This window comes from Hemibagrus wyckioides, linkage group LG16 (genome assembly GCF_019097595.1).
Source record: "Hemibagrus wyckioides isolate EC202008001 linkage group LG16, SWU_Hwy_1.0, whole genome shotgun sequence".
Lineage (NCBI taxonomy): Eukaryota > Metazoa > Chordata > Actinopteri > Siluriformes > Bagridae > Hemibagrus > Hemibagrus wyckioides.
This window is the reverse complement of record NC_080725.1, coordinates 9,335,827-9,362,589: the sequence shown is the minus strand read 5'-3', so window position 1 is coordinate 9,362,589 and position 26,763 is coordinate 9,335,827. Positions and strand designations below refer to the sequence as shown.

Sequence of the window (26,763 nt, the reverse complement as noted above, 5' to 3'; positions counted from 1 at the left end):
AATATGGTACAGGCAGTGTATCACAGATGTTCTCACGTTCTCCGGTGCTCTCGTTTCACTCTTTTGATGAGTGCTTTAAGTGTTTTTTTTTTCTTTCTCGGTCTCTTTTTCACACTGTTTAAACAAATGAGGAAGTGCATTAACCAGCTGAATGGCAAACTTTACCCTCACAGTGACTCCCTAATGAGCAACCTTGCCTGGAAGCTTTGTCACTAGACCATCCTATACCTATTAGCAGCTCAAATGTTTACTAATTGTTCAGTGATTTAGTGATCGATCAGCTCTCTATTTTCCCAGGAAAGCAACGCTTAAAAACCACACCCTAAGGGCCTGGTGCGGCTGTGCAAGAATTAAAAAATCGTTTTCTCAGTCTGGACTAAATTATGAAGAAAATTTCAGCTAATAAAATAAAAACAGTTAAAGTATTAATACATGTTACATTTCTTTAAAAAAAAAGGACTTTGCAGGGCTTAAAACTCATAACCTCAGTTATAAAATTCACATTTACACCACAATACTGTTAAATTCTTAAATCTGAAGTTTGCTTCAATCTGATCATTCATCACATTCATCATCATCTGATCATCATTCATCACATTCTCTTTTCACCTAATGTAAGACTGATAATAAACAGTAAGACTCCTCGTAGTGTTTTGGTCCTTACATATTAAAGATAAACTACACAAATATAAGTGAATAATATACATTTCTCTATGTGGACGAGCTTTCACCCCAAGTGATTTACAAATAACCCACAGTAAGTACATGGATAAGCTGCACAAGCAGTAACCGGGAGCCTCTGAATTACTCTGAGGTTTCTGTTATTCGTGCTTTTAGCAATGTATATAGCTCCTATGTTTTAACACACTTTCATTTAAGTCTGTAAAAATGTCATGATACTCTATTCTGATTATTTTCAAATATTAAGTGATAATTAACGTTTAAGTTGATTGTAAGTTTAAAAGCTACACAGTAGGGGGTCCAAACCAACACAGCCAAAAACTACATTTTGTATAAAGTGACAGCTCTTTTTCTTTTTTCTAAAAGAAACCATAAATATACCAAACTAGGTACCAAACATTTCAATAAGTAAGTACTTTGGCAAGTCTATTAAAGTAAGTGTAGTTAAGTGTAATTTTTGTAGGGAGCCAAAAACACAATGAGAAACCTATTTCAGGAGAAAGTTTTCAGAACAGAAATGTCAAAATCCAGCATGTGAAGGGATTTCCCAGATGCCACATGCTATATACACTATATTGCCAAAAGTATTCGCTCACCTGCCTTGACTCACATATGAACTTAAGTGACATCCCATTCCTAATCCATAGGGTTCAATATGACGTCGGTCCACCCTTTGCAGCTATAACAGCTACAACTCTTTTGGGAAGGCTGTCCACAAGGTTTAGGAGTGTGTTTATGGGAATTTTTGACCATTCTTCCAGAAGCGCATTTGTGGGGTCACACACTGATGTTGGACGAGAAGGCCTGGCTCTCAGTCTCCGCTCTAATTCATCCCAAAGGTGTTCTATCGGGTTGAGGTCAGGACTCTGTGCAGGCCAGTCAAGTTCATCCACACCAGACTCTGTCATCCATGTCTTTATGGACCTTGCTTTGTGCACTGGTGCACAGTCATGTTGGAAGAGGAAGGGGTCAGCTCCAAACTGTTCCCACAAAGTTGGGAGCATGGAATTGTCCAAAATGTCTTGGTATGCTGAAGCATTCAGAGTTCCTTTCACTGGAACTAAGGGGCCAAGCCCAGCTCCTGAAAAACAACCCCACACCATAATCCCCCCTCCACCAAACTTTACACTTGGCACAATGCAGTCAGACAAGTACCGTTCTCCTGGCAACCGCCAAACCCAGACTCGTCCATCAGATTGCCAGATGGAGAAGCGCGATTCGTCACTCCAGAGAACGCGTCTCCACTGCTCTAGAGTCCAGTGGCGGCGTGCTTTACACCACTGCATCCGACGCTTTGCATTGCACTTGGTGATGTATGGCTTGGATGCAGCTGCTCGGCCATGGAAACCCATTCCATGAAGCTCTCTGCGCACTGTTCTTGAGCTAATCTGAAGGCCACATGAAGTTTGGAGGTCTGTAGCGATTGACTCTGCAGAAAGTTGGCGACCTCTTCGCACTATGTGCCTCAGCATCCACTGACCCCGTTCCGTCAGTTTACGTGGCCTACCACTTCGTGGCTGAGTTGCTGTCGTTCCCAAACACTTCCACGTTCTTATAATACAGCTGACAGTTGACTGTGGAATATTTAGGAGCGAGGAAATTTCACGACTGGATTTGTTGCACAGGTGGCATCCTATCACAGTTCCACGCTGGAATTCACTGAGCTCCTGAGAGCGACCCATTCTTTCACAAATGTTTGTAAAAACAGTCTGCATGCCTAGGTGCTTGATTTTATACACCTGTGGCCATGGAAGTGATTGGAACACCTGATTCTGATTATTTGGATGGGTGAGCGAATACTTTTGGCAATATAGTGTAGATATGACATTATAAAATAATCATCACAGCTTGTACTGCAATTCCCTCCAGCAGCCACACTATCGCCCCCTTCTTCCCTAAGCTCCAGGCTTTCTGGTTTTCTCTGTACATCTTACTAGTGCAGGGCTCATAGCTAAGCATCACACATACTTCTGCTATATTAATTTAAACATAAGAAGATAAAGTATTCTGAAACAGTCGCTTGATATTTACAGGCATTATATAACTCCACATTTGTATTTTGTACTGTAACAGGAAGACTATGGCAGGAACATGGAAATGCAAATGATTTTGATTGGTGGGAGTCTTTCCCCCAAGTTTATGATAAGCCTAAGATGACTGACGTGTGGTCTCTCGACGAGCCTCGAGTAGTGCTGTCTGAGCACTTCCAGTGTGGCAAGTTGGACTTTCTTACATTTAGCATTCTTCTAATTAAAATTGTTTACTGCTGTGGTGGGAATGTGCAGTTTTATAGGTTACCACTGAATTAAATGTAGGTGCAAACCAGATTAAACAGAAATATGCAGAGATGGCGAATAAACATGATTATCAGGAAGATTTCTAAGCACTGACCTAAATATACAAGGTTTTATTACATGTTTATATCCTTTCCACTGCTTGTTTATATATTACTACAGTAGTCTTTTATATTTATTAGTCTTTAATATTTTTTATGGTACTAAATAACAACCCTGATATCAACACTTGGAAATGAGTAATCTGCTCAGTTAGAGCAACGTTTTCTTCAGCTCTTTGTATGTTCTCTAAGGCCAGCAACATTAGTTACCATGGCTCGAGTAGGTTTCACTGTAGAAGAGCAGGTTTTGCTCAGAAAAAATTTGTTTCAGTATAGCTCTAAGCTCTTTCAAGGTCTTCACTGCATCAGAATCCCTCGTTGTAAATTTCCAGATAGGGGCCTGATTGTCAAGAACAATATTCTGGGTAAGCGCTCTTATTTTCATTCATCTAGCATTGCCTGTAGTCATTTTTCCTACCTAGCCAGTGTTTACTGCACTTTGCTAGCTGTACTCTGTGTGCTGGCGACAGCTGTGTGCTGAGTGTTTAGGATATTATGGCTTTGCTACAGGAAGCGTACGTCTCATCACTGCTCACAGAACTAAAGTGCTCTGAGACCTGACAGTTTCTCTGCATACTCCAATACTGCTCCTGATGCTTAGGTCAGCTCTCTTTAAAAGATGCTGTTTAAATGCCATAATGTTTTAATAGGTTACTTAAATAGTGTAGTAGCTCTTCTAAATATTTTCAGAGCACAGTTTGCAGTCTGCTTTGCTTCGATTTTGATCTTTAACTGAGTACCATGTCTGCTGTGATCTCATGTCTTGCTACAAAGTGTGACAAATACTAGCCTTATATCACATAGTATAGCCTGGGGTTATTACCTCTGGGACCATGTGTATAAAAATTCAGCAAAAAATGACAACGCACTGTGTTCGTTTGTTATCAAACCTGTTGAAGAGGTTGTTTCTGGACACCATTCTGAGGAAGCCTGTCGGGTCAGTGACCGAGTTCAGCTTGTTGTTGAGCTCCTCAAACTGCTGGTCCAGCAGATCCCCCGCCTCACTCTCGGTTTCGCTGCTGGAGCACCCTCTGCCGAAGAGAAACAACACAATGCTTTCATCCCGGACGTGGCTTTTTAACAAGCTTCATAATATACACTGTGATACAGATAGAGGCTCTGATTTCACTTATCACTCTTGTGTAAATCTCTGGGAGTCGATGGATTTCCTAAAGTCGGCACATTTCCTACAAGCAACATCAATTTTATAGTCAAAATGGCTGAAACAGGGTCGTAATGTGCTAGTCAGCATTTCAATTATGCAGCTGGCTGCAGTCTGAAGAGAGGGGATCTCCACTGACAGAAGAGATGGAGATAAAGAAGAGAGAAAAGAGAGAGGGGGGGGGAAGGAGGGGAGAGAGAGAGAGAGAGCTCATGTCACTACAGTCCATGACGCAGAGCTGAGTCACTGCTGCATTGTCCCATTCTACTTTTAACTCCAAATCTATTTTTTTTAACAAATTCAATATCACATCCTGCAGTAGTGTAAGAAACTCGCAGAAAATCACATACACACAAGTATTGTATCATAAAAGTTGAACAATATATGATAAAATATTCATCTTTTCCTGATGCATATAAATGTATTGTAGCATATCTAATAATCCATATGACTTGTCACTTTTCTGCTAGTTTCATCAGCAAAAAAAAAAATAACTCCAGTGTTGTTTTCAATATCAAATAAATGCATTTCAGCTACTGCTGTAGGCCAATGTTGAATAAATTAAAATCATACAGAATTTTATGCCTTGTGGTATATAACAGCGTATATTATGTTTCGTATATAATACATCATCCTGTCCACGTACACCACAATACTTGTGAAATATAGAAAAGTGCTTGTGACTATGATCCATAGATTCACCCAAACATAATGTATACAAAACAGATTAAGAACATAATGCTAACATATTATACAATACATTTCAACATATGCATTTTACATGTTTTATTCCACAGAACCGACAAATACTCAATTCCGATTGGTTGCTGGTCCTTACAAGCGCTCCTTTAATAGACTTGTGTCTTTGTCCTTCGTCAGCTCCCTGTTCTGGGTCGCTACAGTGGATCATCCGATCCACATACTTGATTTTGACATAAGTTGTATGCCAGATGACCTTCCATGTACCTTCCATTTTATCGAGAGTTGGGAGCAGCACTGACAGATATCCCCTCAGTGGCTGGGATAAGGGACTTGTGTGTAATTGTTAATATTTTGTAAAGATGTGTAATTTGTAATTACAAGACATGTCACTGGTCATTAATGTGATTATTTTTGTCTGACATTTATGAAAGGAGGAGTCCTGCAGTGTCAGAGGTATCCATTAAGTTTTCTGAAATGGGAAAGCCTTTCCTGTGGTTTCTCGATAATTCACAAGCTGCATGTTTTAATCTTGTTTTAAGAGAAAGAAAAAAGAGAGGCTTGTGAGAAAAAGAGGCTTGTGTTTATAGCTGCTATACTGTAAGCGAGTACAGGAGCTAACCTGTCTCAAGTTGAACTACATGTTGACAATGTTAACTGCTTCCACCGAGTCTGATCGTTCTTGTTTCTTATTTGTTTGAAGCAAAATTATTTCCGACACAACCTTGTTTTTGGATCAGTTCTGAATTCTAATCAGAATTTCATTATATATTATAATTCAGTTATTATAAATAACTCTATAGACATTCACTCACTTGTTCTTGAGATACTTTATTAAAGTGCTGATGAATTGCAGAAATAAAACACTTCTGGATGTTATACTATCTTAAATGCAACTGAAATGCCCTACTCATACCATAACATAGAGTGAAAAGCTCGATAGAAAAAAAAATTATAAATACTGCAAATCTACGTTTAGGCTAGCTGCAATATATTAGCCAGTACTTACTCTCTAATGTGCTAGATTCTATTAAGGCTCTGTGGGGATCCTCAACGACTGTTATTCCACCACCTCAGATTAATATCTGTGTGTTTGTGTGTGTTTGTGAGAGTGTGTATGAGTGTGCTGACAGTGCACATGGCGGTTGCTCCCAAAGTGGCAGGCGCCAATGTAAGCTATGAAAAAGTAGTAGAAAAGTGAGGAAAAGATGACTATACTGGGAAGAAATGTAAATGGTTCCCATTTCTGTGCGTGTCCGCTTGTGTCTGCTTGTGTGTGTGTGTGTGTGTGGTTGCAATGCGCCTTGAAGAGAAAAACATCCTTCCGTGTTTTCAGCCACAACAGCTCTGTGCATTCCTTTTGCTCTGTGTACTAACCTACACATACTACACCCACATAAGCACACTCTCTTTGCCACAATCATATGCATACATATAGAAGGGCAATGACAAACCAACTCATAATTACAAACACACACATGATCTGCACCACAATTATATGCACACATATAGAAGGGCTATGACAAACCCACATGCATACTTGCTTACACACACACACACACTTTCCTCTCTCAGCATCTGGAAAATGCATGTAGCTATTGAATATGCCATGTTGCTTGCTCAGAAAGCATTAAGATGCAATGAGGAAATACAGAAACAATTTCACACATGATGAAAATACTACATAGTCAGAGGATCAGAGATAATTACAAACAAGTCATTCTGCAGCAAGCGTACATGGAAATAAATTCGCCTGATTAGTTGTAATGAAAAAGGAAAACACTTTCATTTTGATTAGAGCAGATAAGACAAGTATTTTGTGTTGTATTGGGTTAACTGGCTCTTATCTGCTCCCATTACACCACCAAAATGCTTTCATTTACACCTAATAAACGTTAACAACTGCAGATGTGTGCGGATTGCTGAGCTGGAATTACTCGCTTAATTAGCATGTCAAAGCTGACAATAAGTGCACAGATCTACTGATTCACATTGAAAATATGGAGTTATTCAGAACTGATGGAACTGGGTTGAAATTAATTTGCTTAAGAACTCTATAAATAAAGCATGATTTGTCTGTTAATGATAAAAAAAAAACATAGAGGAAACAGTTAACATGCGTTATTTACTCACATAGCCATGTTTTCATTAAAGAGACGATTCAACCAAAAACTACTAATGAGTCTGATAATGAATGAAATCAACAAATGGGAAGTAGTTAGTGTGATCTCATTTGCATAATATTAACTGGCTCAATCATGAATGTGAACCATGCTTATTTAATACAAGCTGTGTTAACATTTTTGGGTGAACTAAGCCATTCATTTAACCAGGATACAAACAAAAGTATAGTAGTTAATATTACTACTGTTACTACTACTATTTTATTTATTTATTTATTTTTTAAATATTACTGTTACTACAACTATTGTCACTACTGCTGTCACTACTACTACTGTTGCTCCAGCTCTCACTACTACTACTGTCACCACTACTGTTGCTACTACTACTGTCACTACTATTGTTGCTATTACTACTATCACTACTACTGTTAATATTACTACTATCACTACTACTGTTACTATTATTACTGTCACTACTACTGTTACTATTATTATTGTCACTACTACTGTTACTATTATTACTATCACTACTACTGTTACTATTACTACTATCACTACTACTGTTACTATTACTACTATCACTACTACTGTTACTATTATTACTATCACTACTACTGTTACTATTATTACTGTCACTACTACTGTTACTATTATTACTGTCACTACTACTGTTACTATTATTATTGTCACTACTACTGTTACTATTATTACTGTCACTACTACTGTTACTATTATTACTATCACTACTACTGTTACTATTACTACTATCACTACTACTGTTACTATTATTACTGTCACTACTACTGTTACTATTATTATTGTCACTACTACTGTTACTATTATTACTGTCACTACTACTGTTACTATTATTACTGTCACTACTACTGTTACTATTATTACTATCACTACTACTGTTACTATTATTACTGTCACTACTACTGTTACTATTATTATTGTCACTACTACTGTTACTATTATTACTGTCACTACTACTGTTACTATTATTACTGTCACTACTACTGTTACTATTATTATTGTCACTACTACTGTTACTATTATTACTATCACTACTACTGTTACTATTATTACTGTCACTACTACTGTTACTATTATTATTGTCACTACTACTGTTACTATTATTATTGTCACTACTACTGTTACTATTATTACTATCACTACTACTGTTACTATTATTACTGTCACTACTACTGTTACTATTATTATTGTCACTACTACTGTTACTATTATTACTGTCACTACTACTGTTACTATTATTACTGTCACTACTACTGTTACTATTATTACTGTCACTACTACTGTTACTATTATTACTGTCACTACTACTGTTACTATTATTACTATCACTACTACTGTTACTATTATTACTGTCACTACTACTGTTAATATTACTACTATCACTACTACTGTTACTATTATTACTGTCACTACTACTGTTACTATTATTATTGTCACTACTACTGTTACTATTATTACTATCACTACTACTGTTACTATTACTACTATCACTACTACTGTTACTATTACTACTATCACTACTACTGTTACTATTACTACTATCACTACTACTGTTACTATTATTACTGTCACTACTACTGTTACTATTATTGTCACTACTACTGTTACTATTATTACTATCACTACTACTGTTACTATTATTACTGTCACTACTACTGTTACTATTATTACTGTCACTACTACTGTTACTATTATTATTGTCACTACTACTGTTACTATTATTACTATCACTACTACTGTTACTATTACTACTATCACTACTACTGTTACTATTATTACTGTCACTACTACTGTTACTATTATTATTGTCACTACTACTGTTACTATTATTACTGTCACTACTACTGTTACTATTATTACTGTCACTACTACTGTTACTATTATTACTGTCACTACTACTGTTACTATTATTACTATCACTACTACTGTTACTATTATTACTGTCACTACTACTGTTACTATTATTATTGTCACTACTACTGTTACTATTATTACTGTCACTACTACTGTTACTATTATTATTGTCACTACTACTGTTACTATTATTACTGTCACTACTACTGTTACTATTATTACTGTCACTACTACTGTTACTATTATTATTGTCACTACTACTGTTACTATTATTACTGTCACTACTACTGTTACTATTATTACTGTCACTACTACTGTTACTATTATTACTGTCACTACTACTGTTACTATTATTATTGTCACTACTACTGTTACTATTATTACTATCACTACTACTGTTACTATTATTACTGTCACTACTACTGTTACTATTATTATTGTCACTACTACTGTTACTATTATTACTGTCACTACTACTGTTACTATTATTACTGTCACTACTACTGTTACTATTATTATTGTCACTACTACTGTTACTATTATTACTGTCACTACTACTGTTACTATTATTACTGTCACTACTACTGTTACTATTATTACTGTCACTACTACTGTTACTATTATTACTGTCACTACTACTGTTACTATTATTACTGTCACTACTACTGTTACTATTATTACTATCACTACTACTGTTACTATTATTACTATCACTACTACTGTTAATATTATTACTGTCACTACTACTGTTACTATTATTACTGTCACTACTATTGTTACTATTATTATTGTCACTACTACTGTTACTACTACTGTTACTATTATTACAGTCACTACTACTGTTACTATTATTATTGTCACTACTACTGTTGCTACTACTATTGTCACTGCTACTGTCACTATTACTACTGTTACTATTACTGTCACTGCTACTGTCACTATTACTACTGTTACTATTACTGTCACTGCTACTGTCACTATTACTACTGTTACTATTACTGTCACTACTACTGTTACTATTATTACTATTATTACTGTCACTACTATTGTTACTATTATTATTGTCACTACTACTGTTACTACTACTGTTACTATTATTACAGTCACTACTACTGTTACTATTATTATTGTCACTACTACTGTTACTATTATTATTGTCACTACTACTGTTGCTACTACTATTGTCACTGCTACTGTCACTATTACTACTGTTACTATTACTGTCACTGCTACTGTCACTATTACTACTGTTACTATTACTGTCACTGCTACTGTCACTATTACTACTGTTACTATTACTGTCACTACTACTGTTACTATTATTACTGTCACTACTACTGTTACTATTATTATTGTCACTACTACTGTTGCTACTACTATTGTCACTGCTAATGTCACTATTACTACTGTTACTATTATTGTCACTACTATTGTTACTACTACTGTTACTATTATTACTGTCACTACTACTGTTACTACTACTGTTACTATTATTACTGTCACTACTACTGTTACTACTACTGTTACTATTATTACTGTCACTACTACTGTTACTACTACTGTTACTATTATTACTGTCACTACTACTGTTACTACTACTGTTACTATTATTACTGTCACTACTACTGTTACTATTATTGTCACTACTACTGTTACTATTATTACTGTCACTACTACTGTTACTATTATTGTCACTACTATTGTTACTACTACTGTTACTATTATTACTGTCACTACTACTGTTACTATTATTACTGTCACTACTACTGTTACTACTACTGTTACTATTATTACTGTCACTACTACTGTTACTATTATTGTCACTACTACTGTTACTACTACTGTTACTATTATTACTGTCACTACTACTGTTACTATTATTACTGTCACTACTACTGTTGCTACTACTACTGTCACTGCTACTGTCAGTATTATTACTGTCACTACTACTGTTACTATTATTACTGTTACTACTACTGTTACTATTATTATTGTCACTACTACTGTTACTATTATTACTGTCACTACTACTGTTACTATTATTACTGTCACTACTACTGTTGCCACTACTACTGTCACTGCTACTGTCAGTATTATTACTGTCACTACTACTATTACTATTACTACTGTTACTACTATTGCTGTCACTACTACTGTTACTATTATTGTCACTACTACTGTTACTATTATTACTGTCAGTACTACTGTTACTATTATTATTGTCACTACTACTGTTGCTACTACTACTGTCACTACTACTGTTACTATTACTACTGTCACTACTACTACTGTCACTACTACTGTCACTATTATTATTGTCACTACTACTGTTACTATTATTATTGTCACTATTATTACTGTCACTACTACTGTTACTATTATTATTGTCACTACTACTGTTGCTACTACTACTGTCACTATTATTACTGTCACTACTACTATTACTATTACTACTGTCACTACTACTGTCACTACTATTATTGTCACTACTACTGTTACTATTATTATTGTCACTACTACTGTTACTATTATTACTGTCAGTACTACTGTTACTATTATTATTGTCACTACTACTGTTGCTACTACTACTGTTACTATTACTACTGTCACTACTACTGTTACTAATATTATTGTCACTACTACTGTCACTACTATTACTGTCACTACTACTGTCACTATTATTATTGTCACTACTGCTGTTACTATTATTGTCACTACTACTGTTGCTACTACTACTGTCACTGCTACTGTCACTATTATTACTGTCACTACTACTGTTACTATTACTACTGTCACTACTATTACTGTCACTACTACTGTCACTATTATTATTGTCACTACTACTGTTACTATTATTATTGTCACTACTACTGTTGCTACTACTACTGTCACTGCTACTGTCACTATTATTATTGTCACTACTACTGTTGCTACTACTATTGTCACTGCTACTGTCACTATTATTATTGTCACTACTGCTGTTACTATTATTGTCACTACTACTGTTGCTACTACTACTGTCACTGCTACTGTCACTATTATTACTGTCACTACTACTGTTACTATTACTACTGTCACTACTATTACTGTCACTACTACTGTCACTATTATTATTGTCACTACTACTGTTACTATTATTATTGTCACTACTACTGTTACTATTATTACTGTCACTACTACTGTTACTATTATTACTGTCACTACTACTGTTACTATTATTATTGTCACTACTACTGTTACTATTATTACTGTCACTACTACTGTTACTATTATTACTGTCACTACTACTGTTACTATTATTATTGTCACTACTACTGTTACTATTATTACTGTCACTACTACTGTTACTATTATTACTGTCACTACTACTGTTACTATTATTACTGTCACTACTACTGTTACTATTATTACTGTCACTACTACTGTTACTATTATTACTGTCACTACTACTGTTACTATTATTACTGTCACTACTACTGTTACTATTATTACTATCACTACTACTGTTACTATTATTATTGTCACTACTACTGTTACTATTATTATTGTCACTACTACTGTTACTATTATTATTGTCACTACTACTGTTACTATTATTATTGTCACTACTACTGTTACTATTATTACTGTCACTACTACTGTTACTATTATTACTGTCACTACTACTGTTACTATTATTACTATCACTACTACTGTTACTATTATTACTGTCACTACTACTGTTACTATTATTACTGTCACTACTACTGTTACTATTATTACTATCACTACTACTGTTACTATTATTACTATCACTACTACTGTTAATATTATTACTGTCACTACTACTGTTACTATTATTACTGTCACTACTATTGTTACTATTATTATTGTCACTACTACTGTTACTACTACTGTTACTATTATTACTGTCACTACTACTGTTACTATTATTATTGTCACTACTACTGTTACTATTATTATTGTCACTACTACTGTTACTATTATTATTGTCACTACTACTGTTGCTACTACTACTGTCACTACTACTGTTACTATTACTACTGTCACTACTACTACTGTCACTACTACTGTCACTATTATTATTGTCACTACTACTGTTACTATTATTATTGTCACTATTATTACTGTCACTACTACTGTTACTATTATTGTCACTACTACTGTTGCTACTACTACTGTCACTATTATTACTGTCACTACTACTATTACTATTACTACTGTCACTACTACTGTCACTACTATTATTGTCACTACTACTGTTACTATTATTATTGTCACTACTACTGTTACTATTATTACTGTCAGTACTACTGTTACTATTATTATTGTCACTACTACTGTTGCTACTACTACTGTTACTATTACTACTGTCACTACTACTGTTACTAATATTATTGTCACTACTACTGTCACTACTACTGTCACTATTATTATTGTCACTACTGCTGTTACTATTATTGTCACTACTACTGTTGCTACTACTACTGTCACTATTATTACTGTCACTACTACTGTTACTATTACTACTGTCACTACTATTACTGTCACTACTACTGTCACTATTATTATTGTCACTACTACTGTTACTATTATTATTGTCACTACTACTGTTGCTACTACTACTGTCACTGCTACTGTCACTATTATTATTGTCACTACTACTGTTGCTACTACTATTGTCACTGCTACTGTCACTATTATTATTGTCACTACTGCTGTTACTATTATTGTCACTACTACTGTTGCTACTACTACTGTCACTGCTACTGTCACTATTATTACTGTCACTACTACTGTTACTATTACTACTGTCACTACTATTACTGTCACTACTACTGTCACTATTATTATTGTCACTACTACTGTTACTATTATTATTGTCACTACTACTGTTGCTACTACTACTGTCACTGCTACTGTCACTATTATTATTGTCACTACTACTGTTGCTACTACTATTGTCACTGCTACTGTCACTATTATTATTGTCACTACTACTGTTACTATTATTATTGTCACTACTACTGTTGCTACTACTACTGTCACTATTATTATTGTCACTACTGCTGTTACTATTATTGTCACTACTACTGTTGCTACTACTACTGTCACTGCTACTGTCACTATTATTACTGTCACTACTACTGTTACTATTACTACTGTCACTACTATTACTGTCACTACTACTGTCACTATTATTATTGTCACTACTACTGTTACTATTATTATTGTCACTACTACTGTTGCAACTACTACTGTCACTGCTACTGTCACTATTATTATTGTCACTACTACTGTTGCTACTACTATTGTCACTGCTACTGTCACTATTATTATTGTCACTACTACTGTTACTATTATTATTGTCACTACTACTGTTGCTACTACTACTGTCACTATTATTACTGTCACTGCTACTGTTACTATTACTACTGTCACTATTATTACTGTCACTACTACTGTTATTATTATTATTGTCACTACTACTGTTGCTACTGTCACTACTACTGTCACTATTAGTAATAATAAAAAATAGTTGAATAGTCGCTTTTTAAGATAGTTAATGCGAAAACCGTTTTGGAGCATCTCTGTTTTTAAGCTGTTTTATTTGTGCAGCAAAGAATTCGCCAAACCGCTCTTCAGTTAACAGCCTACATACACAAGCCACAAATGGCATTTCCAGCTTCACTGCTGTTTTAGGCTACACTGTTAAATAACTCGGTGCAACAAATGTGCAAAATAATAAATCATTTTATACATAATAAGAATACTACTACTGTTACTACTACTACTACAAGTAATAATAAAAAATTATTGAAATATTAATTCTTCATGACAATGCCCACGTGTCATGCGTGTGTGGGATCACTCACATCTGTCTACTTTAAGCCAAGTGAGTTCAAAATGTTAACAGTCTAATAAAGCCTAGAGTCTAGAGAGGACTTGGCTTCACATAGTAGTACATATTTTCAGACTATCAAAGTATATTTAGCTGCATTCTTTACCATCTGCCTGCATTTCTTTACTCCCAGTCTCTCTGTTCTGCTGCACAGGATCAAGAGAGAGAAGACTATTTATTTTAGTCAAAATATTTCTCCACATCAGCACATATTCCAATTCCCACAGGACACACCAGATAGTAACAGGGCAGTATGTTGTGTAGTATTAGTAAAAAGTAAGTGTTATGTAGAGACAGAGTCAGGACATGAGAAGCTCATTTGCACTCAGCCCTCCATTTCTACTCCTTTCTCCCTGCTGAATGGACGAGTTTATATAGGCTGCATGAATAGGAAGGAAATCACTGCAGAGATTACAGCCCAAGAACTAAATTAAAAAGGCTGCGATTAGAGAGCAGTTTAGGGGGAAAATCCTTCACACCTCATCACTTATGCACTCGCGAGGGTACCACTGCTCCTGATCTTGTGACACTGATGTACAGCGTTACACTGGAAGGGAATTCTCACCATTCAGTAGCCTTTTAGGATACGCTCTTACGCTGTTTAGGATTAAATAAGATCACTGAACCTGCTGTGATCACTTGCAGCATTTCAATGTGCTAAACTGTATAAAATAGGTGTTTTTTTTTTTCTCAGTACATTATGTGAACTGTCCACTAGGTAATAATATCCAGACCCCCAGTCAATATAAAATAAGGAATAAAACACAACAGTATATGGTGTTATACAAAAATGATCAATGCGAGAAAATTTTCAATCAAAAATTCAACAGCGCTGTGGTGTAAAAATGTATTAAGTGAAACATGTATTTTAGAAAACATGACTGTTTCAACGGAGTATGCTCTGATGCACTATAACAGGAAGTTAGCCAACAAAAGTTTTCTCAAACACATTCTCAATAAAGGCTTTCAGTACTATTTTTTTGTCATCTGTTACTTTTCTCCGATCTGGGAAAAAATATGATAATGTAGAACTGAGCCTTTGGGGGGCAATTAAGAAATTTGTGTAGCTTTGCTGCAGAAGTAGCATTTACAGAGACCCTTTTCTCGTCAGGCATTTTGGCATTGCAATGAGCTGTCTGGCTAGTGTTAGCTCACTATAATCCTGTGTTTAACTACTCTTAAGACGAACTTGCTTGCACTAAACATTGATTGCAGCTATTGATCAGTCCAACCTAAATAATGTTTTTTGTGAAACGTTTTTGTGAAACTACTAGGATACTAGGTACACTAGGTTTCATTTTCTCACCTCTTACAGTCTAAAAACGTCCACAATACAGGAAAGGGCAATTTCCACAGACAGCAAACTTTAAAATAAACCGGTGTACTTTAGGTCACGAACTTATCAGCGAGACCGGATGCTCCCCCCTCGTCTAGCTGTCACTGCTTATTTCCAAGTGTGTGTGGTGAGAAGTGGTCCCTCCGGGATAAACTTCCAGCACATACACAAACACATGACGCGCCATCCTGCTGCATTTACTACCACCATCTGATGTGACTGCATCCATCTGAATTTATTTTAATGCTCACAGATTCATACATCAGAAGTGGAATAGCTGTAGGGGACTGTCGCCTAGCCTTCCTTCCTCCTCCCTCTATTTTCACTGTTCTAATATTGATTTGAGATTAGTTTTTATCGCAAGTGCTTTTTGCTGGAGTCATACTGTGCTGCCTTAGTGAGGGACATTCAAATAATCAGTGATATTTGCTGGGCACATTCAGGCAGCTGAGACTAACAGTCTATTATAGATGTTCAAAAACGACCTCTACAATGACCTCGACACGGGTAATGATCGTGCAATTTGTGTGTGCATCTAATCCAGTGTTCCAGTGTTAGAATTAAAATGACATGTTCATTTGTTGCTACCTAGAAGTGTACTGAGGTTACTGGCAGGATCTCATTTCCTTTTAGCTTTAGATTGCTCGATTGGTCAGGATAAGACATTTAAATTTTTTTTTATTTTATTAGAAAAAGGATTTTTCTAGCATGAACCCTTATGAACTTTGCTCAGTTTCTTGAGAACATACTGTGTTTCTTTGGTATCAGAGCAGATCTATTCCACATTAAGGCACAAAATCCTATTTGTGTCACTACAACCTTGGGCAACTGCTCACCTGCTGTAGTAGGCATCCACTCCCAGAGCTTCTCTTGCATTGGCAATGTGCTGCTCCAGGGACGAGGCTCCGCCCCCTTGCATGGACCCACCCCCAGCCTCCTGGAAGTCAGATGGCCCACTCTCTGAAGCCCCTTCACCGAGGTACACTTCGTGGAACTTGAGAATTCCTGGCAAATCACAGAGAACTGATTTACCTCAATATGCACACATATAAAAGGTCATTTTATTAGAATTTGTAGTAAGAACAAATAAATGCAGTGTGGTGTACTCTCTCCGGCTCAGTGTATGTAATTCTCCTTGCTTTAAAGGTCATGGATAACACAAAAGGAAGAAAGAGCATGAATAGATTTTTCAGAGCTACAGCTGATTATATAGCATATTATTCCTGCTTCCTTGGTTTAAACACGAAACTTCAAGCAGTAAGTCATTGTGCTGAGGAACAAAGTCCATCCTGTAAGAAACTGCAGGATGAGAAGTCAGAGAAAATCAAATAAACCACAACAGCTGTGTGTCTGGAATGAGAGTTTGTTTGTGTGTGTATGTCAGTATAATATTGAGATGTCTGTTTTAGGCTCAGTGTGTGTATATATGTGCGTGTATGAATGTGAACATGTGTGCGTGTCTTAGGGACAGGATGTGTGAGGAATAGGGAGGCAGGTGGCACTGCCGCTTTGCGTTAATTCACAGCTTTTTACTAGTTACCGCCAAGCAGCAGGCAGCAGACAATGAGCTGCAGGGAACAGAAGGTGTGAGGGATATGGCTGCTTCACACAAAATGATCAGCTCTGTGTGTGTGTGTCTGTGTGCACCAGACAGTGCGTAAGAACACAAATTAAAGCCTTACAGATTTGTTAGCATGCATGAGTGTGTGTGTGTGTGTGTGTGTGTGTGTGTGTGTATAGACAGACAGGGGCTCAGCATGTCTACAGACTAGGCTCTGCTTGTTTATCCAACTGTGTGTTCAGAGTCTGTCTCACACCTCTGGCTCCCTCACAGAGACCCTCACACTAATGCATGCATACATCCATCCATCCCTCTATTTTTTCATCCATCCAAACACTCACTCACCTACCCAACCAATCCAAACCTCCATCAATCCATTTAATCCACCATCTAACTCTAACCCAATATATTAATCTGACCCCTAAACCCGTCAATCCTGCCCCTTTAATACTCCATCTATCCATCCATCCTCCAATCTAGCCATCTGTTGTATCCATCTACCCTTCTACTCTACTCTTAGGTTTCTTTATCTCTCCACACAGCCATCCATCCAGCCAATTGATTCCACCACCCATATTCATGCACCCATTTATCCGCCTGCCTCCCTTTCCCTAAACCCAGACTTGAATGTTCACAAGTCAGTCCAGCTCCCGTGTGTTCTCCTACCTGAACCTGGGGCCAGCAGCCAGCTGTACAGGTAACCAGCTGCCACTGAGTAGTAGAGCACCAGCGCGCGCTGACTGTTCACCGTGTCCAAGATGTGCTCCACAGTGACGGGGGTGTATGGGTCTGAATCTTGCTGACCCGTTTGGCGTTCCACAAGCAGGTCAGCAAACGCCCGCGTTCTGCCTCGTTCTGCCACTGCCAGTGCCTCGTCATGGTGACCTGGGATCAGATGCAGACTCACATTAACACCGTAGCCATGCTGATGGAGGATCAGTTGCATGTTCTGTTCTGTTCATTACTTGCCAGCGAATGCGCTCTTTGCCAGAACATACTGACCCTGGCCATCTTTTTAGATGTTACAGCGATATAATTGTATTATATGATATATTATAGATGCCCTTGGAGTGGACGCTTAGTACAGCAGGTGAGCATGCTGCTCTTGTTGGACGCTTTCCCAGAAACAGATAAACCCTCGTGTTCTGTTCACTACTTAGCGCTGAATGTCTCCGGAGAGCCCCTTTGATTTCTTATTAAACACCCAGTGTATAAAATCTTCATCACAATTACTAGCACTTTATACATTATTTACACAAAAACCCTTCATTTGTTTGCAGATCTTAGTGGTGGTAGGTGTGTGTTCAAACTAGGATATAGGGCATTTAATTTCCCATTTAGTTGTCTTTTTATACAATAATTCTACTTTTTAATGTTCATGCTGCACACACCATGCTCTCATGCACTGGAGAAGGAATACAAGTGAACAGGAGCATTCAGCACTGTGCCTAGCGTCATGCCCCACATGCCAGGAGTTTAGTGCATCTGCTGGTGCAAAGTGGTTTGTGATCGGTTCAAACCGAAATGCTGTTTTGATTAAATATTTTGTTCATGAGTTTGGAAAGGGCATGAATTTGTGATGAGCCTGCATTACTCCTAATAGCATTAAGCAGCGCAAACGCTTCATCCTCTTTATTTAGATTTAATGAGGTTACATCCGAGAGAAGCGCCTTCCATAATATTTGCATTCTATTGCCGATTTTTTATTAAATCTTTAAAATGAAAGACATCATGCGCTTGGGTTTTTTAATCTATGTTGTCTATTCATGGATATTTTATACAGGACAGAAACACATATGAAAATTATTAAATGGTACATCAGAAGAACATTTTTCCCTTTTCTATTTAAAGTGCTGATCAGAAGAAATTTCTAAACTTATTCTGTTTTTCTAGACCAAATGTTCATAGTGCCGAGATGAAGCCGTGTTGTCGGCTGGGGGATGTTTGGTTAGGAATCTTCACACTGCTAGATGTCTAAGGTTGTTTTTTTTACTTCATTTTACTGTACATTAGTATACATCTTTGGAACAGTGATGGAAAATGCAAAACAAATAACAGCCATGGAGTTCTGAATGAAGCTGGTAAGAGAGACAATGCTAGACGAAGCCTACCAAGGCTGACAAGGACCCTCTGGAGAGCCTGGTAGGAGGAGGTCTGGAGATCGAACAGAGAGAGTTTGTAATCGGTGCTATGTTGAGCCTCGTGTCGAATGGTCTCAAATAAAGCCGAGGCACGGTACAACTAAAGGAGGAAAAGAAAGAACAAACATACTATATATTAGATATTTAAAGAGCATTTACTGTATAACATCTGTAACAAAAACATATTCTATGCAAAATCCATTACTGAAAATTGTCATGGAAACCTCAAAAGAATATTATTCCAGTTCCCTGCACTGAACAGCAGGTGGCATGAGACCTCTATGGCGAAAAACCCGTGCTCCCATGTTGCAACAGGCTTTCTGCAGCAAGGGAACGTCCTCTCTCTTTCCCTCTCCCTCACCAACCTTCATAAGATACGAAATCTAGTACATTCTCATTCTCACCAAAAAAATCTGGAGGCGTAAAACAGGAGCCAATTGTCAGTTTAGGTGGCAATTTAACCTTGATAATGGGTCTTTAAAACAAGGGAGGAAGGTGAAGGAGGGATGTTTGTAAGAGGAAGTCTCTGAGTGAACGGAGCTGGAGACATAGGCTGCTGTTTGTTTGCTCTTTAGCGCCGGTCTGTTTTTCATTTAGCCTGATGAATAAAGAGGGCTTGTACGGTGTGAATGGCGCATTATTTCTCTATAATTATTCCTTTCCTTGGTTCAGACAGAGAGATGGAGCCATAGTCTCTCCCTCTCTCTCTCTGTGTCACAAACACACACACACACACACACGGGCACAGGACCATTAAATGTCAGTGTTTGTGTTTGTGCAAGAATAAGAAGCTTTGGTTATAACGTCTGAATCTGCGCTTATGTGTGTTTAGAGATGACTTGTGTGTTTTTGTGTGCGTGCTGCCTGGTGGAGCTGCAGGAGAGGAATGCAGTGTTCCTTTCGTCAGCATCAGCCAAGACTAGCCTGCAATCAATTAAGAGAGGAATGCTTGTGCAGCACACAAACCCGTGCGTACATACACACTCTCATGTTGCCTGTGATTTACACGAGCCAAGTCCTGAGATATCTATCCATCTCAAACACAAACACACACATACATACAGCGGAAGAGGCAGCAACAGCTTTGCTTACATTACTCGAAATACACGACTATGTTGTTGAATTCATTTAGGCCCATTTAGAAAGACCTCCCACACCTGCACCCACACGGAAAAAGACGTCTCATCTTGCAGATCTCTATCTAGCTGAGACAATGCTGTAACCGTACTGTATAGCTGAACTACAAACAAAAATACATTAATGTTTACCTTAGCGATTAGCAAGGCTAACATTGTAAATTTAGCTTCCTAGCAAGCTAACATTAGCTATAATAAGTTACACGCATGTTGTCCTCTGTTAGCATAGACTAACAGGCTACCACTGCATTACTCTCCCTTCTGTAGAAATCATGATTGAACAAAGAATGATAAAATTGCTTTATTATGACACCAAAAACTGTTTGATGTTAACAAACAATACAAAATCCTTCCATCATTTCATTCTTAACTGCAATTAAGTGACCATTGATTAATCATTAACCGCCCAAGTGTGGATGTCTCTGGATTTGTGTGTTCGCTCATGTGAGACGCACATCTTTGATTGACGGCGGCTTTCACAGATGAACAGAATAATGACCCTCTCGACTGCATCTAAAGGACATCTTTCCCAACTGACAAGAATGTTTCATTTACAGTCAGGCTGCATAATGACAAACACATTACCTTCCAGCACAGCCACTTTCCCCAAAGACATTCAGTACATAAGTAACTACGCTGTCATCTTACACATGCGCTACGCTGCCAGACACACACACACACACACACAAAGAATGCCATCATATGCAAGAATCACACTGCTCCCCAAGCTCTTTCAAACCTTACTAGGCAGGAAGAGACGATTGCACAGCCAGCGCAGCTCCACCTGGCTTTCTTGAAAATTGAAACCAAAGCAGCCTGAAAGCAATCTCAACCTCTGGCGACCCTGTCCGACCCGACGACATCCCAAACCAGACGGCAAGAAAGCAATCCTAAAACGCTCCAAATGGATAAAGGACCAAAGCCGGAGCAGGTCAAGTTAATGTGAAGTTGTGTATATCTGCAAGGGAGGGAGGACTGGCTTGAGAAGTTTTTCACGATACAAAATATAGCAAAGCCAGGCTCTTTACACACAGGACAAGGGATGTGTGACGTGTGTCTGCACCGAGATCACTGGATCAATTAGGGACTAAGTGGGAGGGTGTGGAGCAGCTTGCTTTCCTGTTCATCAAATGCTGCCTTGTAGCGTGTATCTTAAAATCATGGCACCACTGGAGACAATTCCAGAATGATTCACAACAGACACACAGAAAACCCACACACATGCCTGTGACTACAGGCCAGTCATTACACTGTACTGGGAAGGATCTGAGTAAGGTAACGGTGACCACTTGATTCAAGTCAGTAGAGCCAAACAGATCACTAAGCTGTGTGTGTGTGTGTGTACCTGATGCTGGGCCTCCTCCAGGTTACCGCTGGCCCACAGTGAGAGGCCCAGACGGTGACGGATTTTGGCCTCATCTTCACGCCGGCCCAGCTGCTCTGCCAGACGCAGACCTGAGAGAGACACAGAGAAAGACAGAAAGAGAGAGAGAGAGACAGAGAAAGACAGAAGGAGAGAGAGAGAGAGAGAGAGACAGAGAGAGAGAGAGAGAGAGACAGAGAGAGAGAGAGAGAGAGAGACAGTGATATTTTCAAACTGCCATTTTGCACAATTTATTTCTGACTTGTTTAGTATTTCGAGGTGTAAACGTGTGATCAGAAAATAAACAGTAGAATACAGCTGTCAGCATGTCCCAGTTACCAAAACACACCAAAACACATAAAAAAACTGTCAAAATACTGTTTGCTAATCATATTTTAATATAGTCATGGGGAAAAAGAAACTACACCCTTCTTCACCTCCGCCTTCAATTGTTTTTACTGACCAGAGCCTAAATAAAAAGTGAGGTCATTACCAAAAAAATTAACCAGAGATGAAAGCCAACATGTGCTGAACACTAGATAGTGTGAAAATGCTGAGTAGGTGCTACAGCTCTTTCATTGTTATAGACCAGGTCAGAGTCTGTCATGTGCTGTCATAAACTGGATAGAAAGCAGTTTAAACTGTATTTCATATGTGAAAGGTTCTATATAAACATATTTACTTATTTATATATTTAGTCATTCATTCATTTTAATAATAATATCATGTTATACACCATTCCCTGAGACAAAGCCTCAGTCTTGCATTTAAAAGCTCTTACTCCGAATTACTCTCACCCTGAACCACATTCTCTCACCCTACAACTCTTTCTTTCCTTCTCCTTGACCTTTTTTCTTGCCCTTTCTTCTTCATTTCTGGAATGGCTTACAAAGATCATGGCAGGTCGTACTGATATTGAGCTTTAACTGAGGAGGAGGTTATCCATTCAGTGCAACCTCCAATCACCTTCTCCATCTCTCCGTTTACTCCGTGTGACTCACAAGGACATTTCTTTCACAAGCCATTCAAATGTGAGAAACACTGCTAGAACGGTCAACGTGTTTATCCGCTTTTGTCAAGCCACTGATGGAAATATTAGCTTTTCATTCAAGCTCTTCAGCTGAACAGGCAGAAGGCTTTCATGGCTTTATTGAATAACCCAATAGATGAAGCGTATGTCACAGTGCTCAGTATATGCCCCTCTATGTACAGATGATGTGTGCAACAGCTCTGCTTCCTTATCTACCTTATCTTTCTTACAGGCATTGTATCTAAGGAGTGATGCACATAGCAGCGTGGAAGCACTCCACTCCATTGTATTAACATCTGTTTACTTTGTACTCCCTTGCCAAACACCGGTGCATGCTCTAGTCAAAGGCTCACAACAAGATCAATGGGGCTGTAATGGACAAGGACACATCTCTGAATGCAGTTCTAATTCAGTACTGTGTAAACAATGCACATATGCGCTTGCATGCATTCACTTGTGGTCTGTGAGGACACATGGAAAGAGTAGGCGGCCATTCCATCAGTAAACCCATTTGCACATTCCTACAGAAGACAAGCAAGACTCTGTGCTCTACACAGTTTTAATTATAGCTGCTGTTTTTCACACACATGCAATCGCACCCTTACACACGTGTAGAGGCCACATTGAGCTAATTGGATGTCAGGCAACACTATGGGACAGTATGCTTTGGTATGACAGGTGCGAAGCAAAAGCTCTTCTTTGTTGTGTTTTTTCATTCTCTCCACCGCCATCAGCTTCTCATGTTCTCACCCTAACACCCTAATAATCTACAGCACTGAGCATGACTACTATATGGCCCAGGAGTATGAACTGTCTATATGGTTGAATGGCTAGCATCTATTAAATCCTACTGCAGTACGACTCTGGAAATGGTTCTTAACACCATTGAGTCCTGAAATCGAGCTGCTCTGCCTTATAATATTCCCTGGTAAACATCAGGACTGGATTTGAGGACCCTCAGGCTACACTGTGTTAAGTCTGCTGACGTAAAGCAGAATCCAAAAGGAAGTACTGCATCCAAACGTCAGCATATGGCCCTATGAATCCTACAGCTGCACGACCAAATGAGCATGTGTCCACCATATTTATCTCACATTCAAACTTTCACTCTGGATTATGAGTTCAGACAGTTTTAGGTGGTATATAAGCAAAAGATATAAGCGATTTAATTTCTTTCCTAATCATCAGAAAGCAGAGTACTTACTGTGATGTATTCACAAAAAAACACAGAACAGAGAATTTGGACACATCAAAATCAAAATGAAATTTGTCACATGCCTCCTTAAATAATCTCACAACACCGTTTAGCCTACAGCAACATTTTTTCAAGTTATGGTTACAATAATGAGATTCCACCCTACCTACCTGCTCTCATATGGGATAATTCTCAGCAGGAAAAACGTGTTATAACAAATAGATTTATCAGTATTTCTGACAGGACTGAGGTATGACAATTCTGCTTATTATTACAGTTGTAATTGTGAAAGAGTACAATCCACCTGTTAATAATGGCAATCTGCAAGGTGTTGAGTGATGTGCTTTTTTCGTTTGTTGTAGTTCAGTTGAAATTATTATTATTAAAATGATTAATTCTGTCTCTTACCTTCCTGCAGGTACATGACAGCCTGTGAGTAATTCTGCAGGGCGTGGTGTGTGCGTCCCAGGCTGCTGTAAGCCTGCGTTTTGGCTGCCAGGTCATTAGTCTGTGCAGCAATGCTAAGGTGCTGTTCCTGATATACCACAGCACGCTCGAAGTTGCCCAAAGACTCGTAGGTGAGACCCAGGTTGCCATAGGCCCTGCCCTGGCAGCTTGCGCTTCCTGTTTCCTCAGCAAGCTGCAGGTCCCGCTGGTGAAACTGCAACGCGGTGTCATACTCGCCCATGAGCTGGTAGACAGCACCCAGGCCGCAACTGGCCTGGCCCTCCAGAGATGGGTCGGAGGTGTCGCGGGCGATGGCTAGCTGGCGCTCCAGGCATGAGATAGCTTGTTCATAGTTGCCCAGCTGGCTGTGCAAGCTGCCCAGCTCTCCGTATGCCTGTGCCTTGTTGTTGCACTCTCCAAGCTCATGAGCCACCACCAGGCGCTTCTCAAAACACACCAACGACTGCTGCAGGTTGCCCATAGCCCTTAAAGGATAGAGGGAGCACATCATTAGCTACATATTTCACTGGAAATCAGATGGTTTAGGGATTGCTGTTTGCCTTTTTTAACCATTTTCCTGGACAAACTACATTTCATATCAGACTACAAATTGGTTGGGGAATAGAATGATTCATTTGATAACTGGCAACTGTAAAATGCTATAATGAAGCTATTAAAACTGCAAAACACATCTCTACATTTTTAACAGACCACCACTATAAAGTAGGATAAGAAACAAAAATGGACTCTTTACTGAACTCTTTTAATAACAAAAGGAAAATCAAAGACCAACACTTAAAAATATAGTAGCAATATCACTCCAGTTTCACATTATGTAGAGACCCGAGTCTCATGAGATCCCATACGACATGACCAGAATGAATTATTTGAAAAATAAAATGTTGTGTGATACACTACCCATAGCCTCATTCAGCATGAGAAATGTAGCCTATCACCACATAATATGGAGTCCTTTGGGAGAAAAGTATCTTTGCAGGTTTATGTGGAAAACATCATCTAACACTGTCTCTCTGAGGAATTAGAAAGCCTGACTGTATTCATGCAAGGCGGCTGCTGGGACACATTTGCTGTTTAAGACACCATGCATCATTGCGCCTTGTGGCGCAGTCACTTGGAATGACACTGCCATCAGTACTGTCAAATGTAAATGAAACAAACAGCATTTAATGCCTGGCCTTAATGAGCCTCTTGTTGGATGCATCATGAGTATCGAGGGCAAGCTTTCTCTCAATGGGGGAAAACCTGGCGCATTGTCCCTGCTGACAATGTAATTTACGTACTGTGGGCTGCAGTAGGACGACCGGGGGTGTTTGATGAATGATAGCTGCACTGAAACTGGTATACTGTAGGCCCAATATGGGTTATTCCACCCCTAGCTGTTGCAACTCAGCTGGTAGCATCTTCCCATCAGCCACTGCAGAAGCCCATTCATCAACTCCTTACCCATGTCAATACACTTTTTTCCAGAAAGAAGAAAGGTAAGCAGAATGGACAGAGGGCTCTAAGATGGTGGTGGACTGCTTATGCAAATGATTGGATATTAATTAAAGACGATGGGTGGTATGCTGCTTCAATAACTGCCATAACAGCTCAGAGGATAGGCGTTGCTGTGCACAGACTGACAGTTTTATCAATCATGCTTGGCCTTGTGGTAATCGCACCTGTGTTGCTAACACATTCA

The 26,763-nt window shown here is 38.2% G+C and overlaps 1 protein-coding gene across 4 annotated transcripts in view; it reads right to left on the bottom strand.

Annotated features, from left to right (window-relative positions):
* The window catches only part of ttc28 (tetratricopeptide repeat domain 28), a 199,615-nt gene that overhangs the window by 8,170 nt on the left and 164,682 nt on the right, over positions 1 to 26,763 (bottom strand). For all 4 annotated transcript variants that reach the window (XM_058411492.1, XM_058411493.1, XM_058411494.1 and 1 more), the window contains 6 exons: positions 25,023 to 25,546; positions 22,372 to 22,481; positions 19,861 to 19,990; positions 18,416 to 18,634; positions 17,025 to 17,193; positions 3,967 to 4,107 (listed from right to left, as the gene is read on the bottom strand). In XM_058411492.1, the coding sequence (XP_058267475.1) occupies positions 3,967 to 4,107; positions 17,025 to 17,193; positions 18,416 to 18,634; positions 19,861 to 19,990; positions 22,372 to 22,481; positions 25,023 to 25,546 (1,293 nt within the window). The remainder of the gene's footprint in view (positions 1 to 3,966; positions 4,108 to 17,024; positions 17,194 to 18,415; positions 18,635 to 19,860; positions 19,991 to 22,371; positions 22,482 to 25,022; positions 25,547 to 26,763) is intronic.